Raw genomic sequence first — 11,406 nt, forward strand, 5'->3', positions numbered from 1 at the left:
AATATTGAAAAGTATAACATCCTTTTACGATTTATTACATTTGTTTATTTTATTGAGCTTTTTAATTTGTTAATTAATTTTTTTTTGGACTTTGCGATTTTATTGAGTTCAGTAGGAGATAATATATAATTTAAAATAACATAAAATACGTATCATATTTCAATATGTTTGAATATAAAATTAAAAATTAAAAATTAAAAATTAATTTAAATAAAAATGTATATTTACAAATTATTCATATATTCAATTCTTACATTAAATTACATTAAACTCAGCGTATGAAATTGATCGCATGAACAACCAGAACACATGATTTATTCTCACAAGCATCATTCATGAATCGAACTGTATTTCATCTTTTGATATCTAGCTATCTTTTGATAAAGCATGCATCATCAGAACAAAAAATGGTGAAGTTCATAGAACAGAAAAATGGCAATGTAAACAAACATAGGAGTGACATACTAACATCCATGAGCAAAATAGGTTGCAAATTTATCGAAACGGTGAAGACTAATGCTGCTGCTGCTCGCCCTGCCATGCCCAGATGATGTCATTGAGCGCTGGTCTGATGTCCTGCTTCCACAGTTCGTGGTACTCCAAGGTATCTCCGCTTGCCTTCCTCATCTCTACGAGATTAAATAAAGGAGTGAGCTCAAAGATCTCTGCATCAATGGCTAAAACCCCCCTTTTCCCTAGCTTGGTTCCTTCCATTTCCAGCCTCCCGCAATCCTTCTTCTTTACTTTCAGCTTTATGAAGCTAGCTATCTCCTCCAATTTCGCGATAATGGTAAAGGCTGGCTGGCTGGATATGAATCTTGTTTCTCTCTTGTGGTCAGTTTCCTCAAACATGCCAGAAAGATCAAATCCATCTGAAAGAGAGATAAGGCCGAAAGCATTTAGGTTCATCAACTTTCTGATCTCCTGCCCCTTCTCGATCATGTTGATAATCTGGGAATCAGAAACTGCATTGGTCTCGCGTCTATCAGTTTCTGCTTGTGCTTCTTTGCCATTTCCATTCATTCCTCCATCAATTCCTTTTCTAAACCAAGGAATCTCCATAATCTTTGTGATTGTTATCCGAGTGTTAGGATTGGGGTCGAGAATGCGCACCAGCAGCCTCCTAACTTCCAATGGAAACCAATTGGGACACTTGAATTCTGCCTTTCTAATTTTCCGATACACTTCGATGAGATTTGGATCATGGAATGGGAGATACCCAGCCATGAGAACAAACAAAATCACCCCACAGGACCATATGTCAGCTTTCGCTCCATCATATCCTTTTCTACTAATCACCTCAGGAGCAACATAAGCAGGTGTACCGCAAGTTGTGTGAAGCAAACCGTCCTGTCTCCTCGACTCTGCAAGAGCACTCAAACCGAAATCTGAAATCTTCAGATTCTCATTCTCATCAAGCAGAATGTTTTCAGGTTTCAGATCACGATGGTAGACACCTCTGCTATGGCAGAAATCCACGGAAGTGATCAGCTGCTTAAAATACTTACGGGCAACATCTTCTTTAAGTTTGCCCTTGGCAACTTTGTCAAACAGCTCACCACCTTTGGCATATTCAAGAACAAAGTATATCTTAGATTTGGTGGCCATGACCTCGTAAAGCTCTACAATGTTGGGGTGCCTCACCAATCTCATCACCGATATCTCTCGTTTAATCTGATCATTCAGCCCACCCATCATGACCTTGTCTTTTTCAATCACTTTTATGGCAACGCTCTGGGAAGTTTTTAAGTTTCTCGCATAGTAAACCTTGGCAAAAGTACCTTTGCCTAACATTCTTCCAACCTCGTACTTGAGCATCAACACATTTCCTTTGTTTTCCGATTCCATCCTATGATAACACAAATAAACTAAAACACTAAGATGCACTCCCCCTAGAACAAGGATACTTTATAGAACAGGGGGATATTCACGGCTGTTAGTCTCAACCGTCTTCCCCAAGGTCGTGGTCTAACACGACAGCTTCTTGAATATTTCTCGCTCCATCATAAAATTGTACTCGAAGCACATAGTGGGGATTGTTTTGCTGTCCAATATCATCAAGGATGAACACACAAAGTTCAGATGCAGCGATAGCAACATTTTTGTTCAACAAAGATTGCCCTACGTTCAAGCACATCTTTCAGCATTCCCTGAAAGTTATCTTCCAATTTCCAACAGGACAACATAAAATTAAAACAAATTAATATCTGAGTATCAAGGAAAAGGAAATTTGTTTAACAAATCCACTTTAGATTAAAAAGGGAAAACAAGAGACAGGAAGACAAATAAATATGAGGAATGTCTACTAACAACAAACTGCCTTAGAAAGGCCAATAATTTTCAAAGAATGACAAGATAACATCCCCTTTTTTTGTAAATGCTTCTATCAAGGTCAAATGCCACATGAATGATAGTTTGGACATGATAAGGCCACCTTTTGTTTCAAAAGACTTCTGTTTAGGTCCTATGGATCCAACTCTACCCCTCGAATTATGTTCCAATAAAACATTACACCGGAACTAAAGTTTGACCGAACATGATTCTGAGGGTAAAACTAGATCAGTAATTCCCATGGGACCTCAACACGGACATTTAAGAGAGGAAGCCTTAAACAATGGGAGGCCTTATTATTAGGGCATTTGCTCAATAGCAAAAACATAGCCTTCAACTTGCAAAGTATAATTCAGAATGAGGAAGGTCACATTTGAGCAGAAATATGACAAACTATTTTCTTTTATCTTTATAGTAGAAAAGAAAAGAGATTGGATCTGATTCAATTTTTTTTAAAAAAAAAATGTCAATCATCAGGGGAAAACAGGATGTTAAAATAATGCATACAGACCTGCTTAGCACCAGATAAAACATTCAAAGGAATATTTGTTTGAAAGAAACTAAATCATGTGTTTAGTGATGAGCTACATATATTGCATCCATCTGAATAGGCAAAAAAAAAAAAAAAAACTGTTCTTGCAAGAGAACAAATTAGAGGAACAATGAGGAATACCTTGACCAAAAAAAGACCAGAAACTATTGAATAAATTTATAGAATTTTTTTTCCTATTGACAAAACACGAACGATGTTGAGAAAAATAGGGGGAAAAGAAGAATCACAAAAACAAAAACAAAATCTATTTTACTAAAAATATATGGCAAAAATAGATTATTAATATATAATCAAAAGAATTGTCTTAAGCGGTAAAACGAAGAAAATATTGAACAAATCTGAAGTAAAAAACTTTCCTTTGGACGATTTACTACAAATGGGCTATAAAAACACCCACCGTGCTTTGAATAATAGGCACAAGAAGCAGAATAGGAACAGACGAAACCCCTTTTTACACCCACACACAAACTGTGTTAAACGGATTGTTATCACATTGTCTTCCGTTTTAAAACGCATAAAATGTTCCTAGAGAACAATAATACGAGGGTGTGAACAACCAATCAAAGAAATAGACATCATCGACGACGTTGCGGCGCCAAAAAACATACCTTACGAACAAAAGCTCCTCGGGAGGAGAGAAAAGAAGAGAAATCGAGAACGAGCTCCAAAAGATCTGAAGGGAAGACAGATCGAGGAAGAGCGGAAGCGATAAATTACGTGGAAGGAAACCTCGGAGGACCTCCTCCGACCTCAAGTCCTGTCCCCTCTCGCTTTCTCGGAATTCTCGTCAGATGCTTTATATTAAAAACTAGTGTCGAAATTACAAAACCACCCTTGTTTATTTCGTTATTAGTTTTGGGTAATATCAAAGGACAATATTTCGTAACAAAACCACCCTCGAAGGGAATTTTCCAATTACACCCCATTCTTTTCGTATTATCAAAGGACAATATTTTTATTTTTTAAATATATATTTATTTTAATTTTCTAATATTTTGACAGTACTTTTTTTTTTTTTGGCAAAGATCAAATATTTTCTTTGTAACAAATATTGTTTAATAGATGAAAGAAAAAAAAGTTAATACTGATAAAGAAAAATGGCATGGCAAATTAAGGCTAGTTCATTTAACACTATTTAAAACAGTAAATTAATTTTGGACGGTGCCCAATAACTGTAAGTGGCTAAAAAAAAATTAACATTCTTCAAACTTGAAGGGTCCCAATGGAATTGAGGACTTAAGTTATGTCCTTTGTTCAAGGAATAAGATTGTTGTTTCGCCGTTTCAATATCAATAAGATATATGTGGTAAATAATTAAGTCCATCACCATCAAACAATCAAGATGAGACGAACCAAATATTCTTGATGGCTACCTTATCATGCGCTGCCATTGTAATTGTGTCAATTAGTCTAGGGTTGATGGTACGAATGATTTGCTATGGTTTGTACTTTCGAATAGGTTTAAGTGGGAAGAAAGGAGCTAGGGTCGATCAAGTTATGCATCTCGATATTTATATACACTCTCCTTTGCCTTATTCTTCTTGTTTGAATCCTCACTATGGAGCTAGCTACCTTGTATTCTTTTAGGCGAACACCAAAAATAAATAAATAAATAACTTGTGAAGAGGATATTGAGCGCTTAAATAACTTGTGAAGAGGATATTGAGCGCTTATTGGTCATCGAGTACTTGCAATTGGATGAAGAAGACGCTGATTGTGATCGAGATACAACAAACCTGTCCCCTCGGGACGGTGCGATGGTTAAGACATGGGATGTTACCATATGAGGTCTTGGGGTCGAAACTCGGCGTGATCGAGCATAACCTCCTCCATGTCTTAACCATTTGCACTAATCGCTAGTAGCCACCCGTGATTTATCTCCTCCGTATTGACCTAGGGATGAGTTGGCAGGGGCGCTGGAGACAAACGAATCGTCTTTTTTGCCCCATGAGATACAACAAACCTAAATCTATTTTGCAAATGCCTCACTGATTCTGCTCTTTCCCCCTCATGTCGAAGTAAACAACTGAAATTTCAGTTCATGCCCCCCACGTGCCTCTTCGTCCTCTGCGGATTCAAATTTTACCTCCTCAAAGTAAATGGACCCTGAATAGCAAATGCTTAAACGATAACAATGAAAGAAAAGATTTTATACATCCTTCTTTTACTGGAACAAAAAATAACAAACTTGAATCATCACACAACCTTTTTTTCAAGAAGCAAACAAATAGCAAATTGAACAATAACCAGATCGTTCTCGATTCATTTTTTGGAGCGTAGCAGTAAATATTTTCAGCTACAAGTGCGGAAAAACAATTGGCATTCTATACTAATATCTGATATAAATCTCGATAAGAATACCTGAATTTGTGTAAATCAGCTCCTTCCAGATTGAATGCAGAGCCGCTGCCTAACTCGTGGAAGAATGTTGGTGTCTTCTTTCCAACCACTAGATATCATGACACTAGCAAGAATTGAGATCGGCAGGAGAAATTAGGCTTGCAGATCTTTGTCGGAGCTCCATACTGATGTCGGCAAAGGACCGTTGCTGTTTATCGCAGATCCAGCCTCCACCCTGATCAAAGGTTCAGTCTCATCGTCTTTCACCTGTGGCAATTTTGGAAAATTGAATAGTGAGTAGATTAATCACTTGTAACAAAATAGAACAGAAATTCTGTTCATCTCATATAGAAATGAATTTTTTTATATATCCTACCATTTTCTATGTCACAATTCCTAACATCATCTACTATGAACTTTCAATTTTTCATGCACTACAATTGTTTAAAACCATATACTATGGTTTTTCAATCATATACCATGGAACCAACCAGAGATAAATTTGAACGTGATTCAATGACAAAAAAAAGGGGCACTCCATGTAATCAGCAATGCCTGGATGATTGATCCTTGCTAACTGAGATCAATAATTATCTACAAATTCAGTCGATTTATCTTTGAAGCTGAGATCAACAACTAATTTAGGCACTTTATCTAACAGCTTAAGAACTAATTTATTGGCCTGTAGAACCCCAACCAGATAAGACAAAATTGTAATTTTTCTGTGGCTTTGTTCGATTTAATCTGTATGGTTATTATTCTCTTTTCTACTACATAAATATTTAAAAGTAGAACATCTATGTAAAGGAATTGAAATAAGAAAATCAACCATGCCGAAGTGAAAATACACTTTCCAAATTAAACTATACCGGACGCTCTTAGCAAGATAAACCAAAATTTTTGGTTAAGTTCAGTATTGCTTTTACCTCTGAAATTTAATGGACACTAAGAACAGTTAACAAGCCACTGGATCCCAATATACCCTATGCTGTAAAGATTTGTAAAAGCCGTTGCTTAGGCAAGCACCCCAAGGTCAGAGAAGATGATACATGGAAAATACTTATTGGTCAAGGAGATTGATAATAAACTATTCTGAGCAGAGAAAATATTGTAGAATGCAAAAGAAATTAATGGTTGGGATGAAGGATGGAGGAGACGGAGAACAAATCATGCAGCGCTAGGATATTTTTACTCAATTTTGGTAGAATCAGAAAAAAAAAGATTATCAAAAACATAGAAGACATACCTGTAGCATTTGGGATGACGCTTCACGAGCTTTTTGCTGGCCCTCAATTGTGCATATATAAGAATACAAAACCATACCAACAATTGCAACTGAGATCCCGAATATATTTCTCCAACTGAATGGATCGTGAAGTAAGACATAACCAAATGCCAAAACCAAGCATGTTTTGAGATGACCTAGAACTTGATATGTCACAGGTGATGTCTTTCCAATCACAAGAAATGTGCTGAAGTTGACTGATACTGATATTATGCATGAAAGCACAATGAACAACTACAATACAAAATGGAAGTATGAGATCAGAACTGTGTATGTTCACATAGAAACTTTAAAGAGGTGACTTACCATAACTATAGGAGTGTAGTTGAATGCAAAAACATTCTGGTTTGTCAGGAGCCCATCAAGAAATGGACCAGATATGAAGAGTGTTAAAGCTTGATAAGGAACAGATTGGTACAAAAGTTGCGTAGAAGAGACCTTGAACTTCTTTTGTATTGTGTTTGTCATCTGAGAACATCTGATTAAGGTCTAAAACAACAATATAAAAACCTAATCAAATCAGGAATGTTATGAACAGTGTGACCTTGACTAATGGTTTACAGAAAACACTGGAAACATACAGATGTAACACAAATAAGTCATTCCAATCTTTCTTTATGAAATACAAAATAATGCCATTAGAAAATCTGCTGGTGGAAAATTAGACGGTAAGATTGTTTTCATGTTCTCGAATTAAGCAATCTGATAATTCAATTTGTGAAATTCCAAGACTAACCATTTTGGTATAATATTTTGATTACCCCAAAAGGTGAATATGTAAAAACTAAATCATTGGACACCATCGCAAAAATCAGTAATTTGAGTATTATAATTCAAAAGATTTTCACAGGTAATAAAGAAAAGCTTAAAGGATACGATTTGTGCAATGCAAGTTGTAACAATTGCTAGAACAGATAGTACAGATCCAAGCAAATTAAGCTGCAGATCAGTCACAGTTGCAATTCCAACACCAAATAGGAGGACAGAGAGTGAGAGTTGGATACTCCGACTGCAGTACAAAGTACAAAATGAAGATGAAATATAAGCATATCAATTTGACAGTCATCTAGATAAAAGAAAGGCAAGAATTTAATTTGTGGAAGTTTGAGCAAACAATGAATGGATTCCTATTCATAATAATATCACAACTGGACAAAATATTATTCTATATTCATGGCACTCTAACTGAGATATTATATTTGAATGTGAATATAGCAGAACAATAGCTGGTAATGATGATTCAGTCAAGAATGAGCAAGATCGCAGTCTCTAATGAGTAACAACTATGAAGTCTGAATGTTCCTTTAATGAAAAAATAATAATAATTTGAGTGAACTGGCTTCGCTCAAAATCCTTTTTGTTTTTCAAAAAGAAAATAACTATGAAGTCTGTGATTGCAGTTTAACAAACTTACTCTGTAACATCATAAGTAATCATTAGATTTCACAAAGGAAACTGCAAACACAAATTAGTACGAGGGAAAACATTTCCTAAAGAACTATGAATGCAGTGCTTCTTTTTTTGAGTCCCTGACAAATACAATTACAGTAATTAATACAAACTATACATTAAAATACTTGAGAGCTCTTCCAGACAAAAGGCATTCAGTTCCCAATCTCAATTAGGTCAAGGGCAAACAAATAGAAAATGGCATAAGTCTGAGGTACAAGGTTGTGCAGGGGTAAAAAGAATTTTCAGAATCTGCTTTTAGTAATAGTGTAAAGTTTCCAAAAACTAATGTACATATTCAGGAAATGGTTTCTGATACAATCAAAATCACACAAGCCTAAATATTAGGCAATTTGTGAAGGAAAAGAGCAATACAGGAATTATTTGCAAGTTTATAACCAAAATATTACAAATGTAAAGTTGTTCCAATTATGGGATATGATTCTGAACTCTAAAGGGACTCTATAACCAAAGAAACAGATATACGGAAATGGTCGATGTAAGAGTTGTAGTGTACATCTCAAGTGATTCCGTCACTAGTCTAAACTCAGAATAAGAGATGGATAAAGAAATATGTCAAAACCGCCAAAAGATTAAAAAAAAAATTGTTTCAAAGAGAAGAATAAAATAAAATAACGAATCACACCTAAACTTCTTTGACAGAAAGACAGTCTCCAAGAAGACAGTACAAGGAATGATTGCCAGTTTTGTCATCTGCACGGTAAATCAATCATGAGAGTCAAAACTACAATAAACAGAGAAGGTTTTGAATTTCTACAGAAATTTAATAAGGAAAAAAATTGAAGAATAAAATATTAAGATCGATATATTGTTTCTTTTTACAAGCTAAGCTGGATGGATGACAAAACATATGCAAAAGCAGTGCTATATCTTCAACTTTCTATAGGAATATGCTTTCATTCTGATTCAAGCATATATCTAAATAGATTTTAAATTTTTTTTAAAAAAAAGTCAAGATGCTTACAATCATAAGATTACATAAGATTAATTACTAGCAGAAATGTGTGTACCTGATAGAAACCGACAGAATTGAAGCCTAGGCTTAAATTTAATAGACCTATGGAAATTCCATTTAGAATTCCGAAACCCATGACAGCCTTCTGATCAAAAGGTTTGTGCTCAAATAGTTTTAGCAGCAATGCCACATGAAGAGAACAGAAGGTAACCAAGAGATGCCAGCTCGTCAAGGTAGTGGCTGAATAAACAGAGGATATATGCTCATTAGATTGTCTATTAGCAAAAATTTACTGAAACACTGTGCATCTATTTCATGAAATTTGACCAATTCTATTGGTGGTTATCTTCGGGCAGTTCAGACAATGTGAAGTGCAATAACATTGAGATCCAAATAAATCTCTGATTTCACATACTTATGCTTGGGATAAATGTTTCATTGATATTAGATCATCCATGCGAGTTTCTAGGAACAGAGGATTTTGACGAATTCTTGACTTCCAACCATATTGTAGAAGAATATCAACATGTATTACATTTGAAACCATGACATCTTGTCTTCATTTTAGGACTAGAATTTTTTTCTGACATTTACTGTGAAGACGAGTAGATAAATCATCATCATCTAGCCAAGCTATTCCCAATATTATTAAGGGTGAGGCTACATGGAAGTTATCCTTTCATTGAACCCTATGCAAGGTCATGTTCCTTAAAATGGAGATATATTAAGACTGGAATGTTTTTGAACAACGTATAATTCCTAAAGAATAGAAAATGGATTCAGCCTATTCCATTTCATAGTTGAATTTCTATTAGCAAAAGGCTAACTGTTGTATTTGTCTGTAGCACTACAAAATCTTCTAAAATACAATGCTCAAGTTGGTAAGTTTTTTGCCTCTGAATATTAATATCGGAATAAGAACATAACATTATACATAATGAGGCGCGAAATTAACAGAATCAACCACCAGAAGATCTACTTTTGCCTGAATAGAACAGGCTTCTGCACGTACCTCTTGACTACAAATGTAATCATCACCTAACAAGTTACATAAGCTACAGACCACTATATCAAATCGCTCTCAATCATAATTAGGAGGCAACGAAGAAAGGAGCGGAAGAAATAACAGATCTCATACCGAATATAAAGCCCAGCGAGCTCATCAGCGCCTTGTTACATATCACAATCGACACCGACGACACCACCGACAGGCACAGCGCGCCTACGGTCCCTAACTGGAACCCCCCCAGTTCTCCCATCTCCACTCCTCGATCCACGAGCCAAGCGTTCGACCGTCAATCAACTTCCGGATACCGGAATCAACGGAAAGGATCGCTCACTTAATTCCCTGGAACCGAGACGAATCTGTCGCCAAAGGAGCAAAATAGAAGGATGAATCCCTCACTGGATGACGGATCTCGGGGAGGCGACATCAGATCTGAAGGAGGGTTAGCCAAGGAGGACTTCTTTCCTGGATTCCTCGAGGTCGCGAGGAGGCCGAGGGACGACGAAGTGACGATGATGCTCCTTTGCACTTCCTCCGCCTCTGCTTTCTACTGCTTGGATATAAATTCACAGGCGAAAGAAACGAAGAATGAAGACGACGAAGATGGATTAAATTAGAAATTGTTATAAAAAGGGAAATTGTCAAGGAGCCCCCAAGTTTAATATTATTTTTAAAATGCCTCTAATGTTTGCAAAATACGCTCCAACAATTCTAGCCTCATCCATTCCAAATCTTTGTCGGCCTCACACGATGCATGCGGAGTATATTGAAAGAGAAGATTGTTTAATGTGTGTTTATAGATTTTACTAACAAATACTCACAAACTCTTTTATTTTCAAATAAAGGGTGTTTGGGAGATTATTTAATATATAATATTATAATTTGCTAAATCGTATAAGAAAAGTTTTCTCCATAGTTAAATTATACACTATATTTTTTACATTTCTAAATCATATTGATGTAAATCATAACCAACTATAACAAAAGATGACAATTGGTACCTAGATTATGTCATGGAATCAATTTCTAATAGATCGTCAAATATGACTAGAGGGTGGAAAAGATTATATAATGTAAATCACAACCAACAGTAATATCATACGACAATGAAATCATAATTAGATGATGACTTACAATTAATCATGTAATTAGTGAGATGACAGCTTAATAACACGACGTGATGTAATTTGAAAAGAAAGAAAGGTGAAAAATAATATTATTCTTTATTTTCAATCCAATGCTTGTATATTAATTATTACCGAAGAATGACTTTTATTTTTAATCTATCAAAATATGTTATTTTATCGGTAAATTAAAGAAAAATTCTTAATCACAATGTTAACTTTGCATGCAATCCCTATGTCCAAAAAACTTTGTTTCCGCTCCCTGCATGTAAAATATTATTTGTTTCAACTCCATCATGCAAATATTGATACTTAAATTGCCTCTCAGATTTTTTAGGTACA

General features: G+C 35.4%; 2 protein-coding genes across 4 annotated transcripts; both read right to left on the bottom strand.

Annotated features, from left to right (window-relative positions):
- Window positions 1-398: 398 nt before the first annotated feature.
- Window positions 399-3,655, bottom strand: LOC121998144 (CBL-interacting protein kinase 18-like). Of its 3 annotated transcripts, XM_042552910.1 has the most exons (3): window positions 3,493-3,655; window positions 3,282-3,409; window positions 399-2,161 (listed from the first exon to the last, which is right to left on the bottom strand). In XM_042552910.1, the coding sequence occupies exon 3, from the start codon at window positions 1,846-1,848 to the stop codon at window positions 514-516; it is 1,335 nt and encodes a 444-aa protein (XP_042408844.1). In that variant the 5' UTR covers window positions 1,849-2,161; window positions 3,282-3,409; window positions 3,493-3,655; the 3' UTR covers window positions 399-513. The 3 variants fall into 3 exon arrangements, with proteins under 3 accessions (XP_042408844.1, XP_042408845.1, XP_042408843.1); XM_042552911.1 differs by lacking the exon at window positions 3,282-3,409 and having other exon boundaries at window positions 399-2,150; XM_042552909.1 differs by lacking the exon at window positions 3,282-3,409.
- A 1,409-nt stretch (window positions 3,656-5,064) lies between these two features.
- Window positions 5,065-10,540, bottom strand: LOC121998149 (UDP-xylose transporter 3-like). The gene is made up of 7 exons (XM_042552918.1): window positions 10,073-10,540; window positions 8,990-9,174; window positions 8,605-8,672; window positions 7,386-7,518; window positions 6,816-6,977; window positions 6,471-6,743; window positions 5,065-5,491 (listed from the first exon to the last, which is right to left on the bottom strand). The coding sequence occupies exons 1-7, from the start codon at window positions 10,191-10,193 to the stop codon at window positions 5,378-5,380; spliced, it is 1,056 nt and encodes a 351-aa protein (XP_042408852.1). The 5' UTR covers window positions 10,194-10,540; the 3' UTR covers window positions 5,065-5,377.
- Between the last annotated feature and the right edge of the window lie 866 nt (window positions 10,541-11,406).

The sequence above is a fragment of the Zingiber officinale genome, chromosome 6A (assembly GCF_018446385.1).
Source record: "Zingiber officinale cultivar Zhangliang chromosome 6A, Zo_v1.1, whole genome shotgun sequence".
NCBI lineage: Eukaryota > Viridiplantae > Streptophyta > Magnoliopsida > Zingiberales > Zingiberaceae > Zingiber > Zingiber officinale.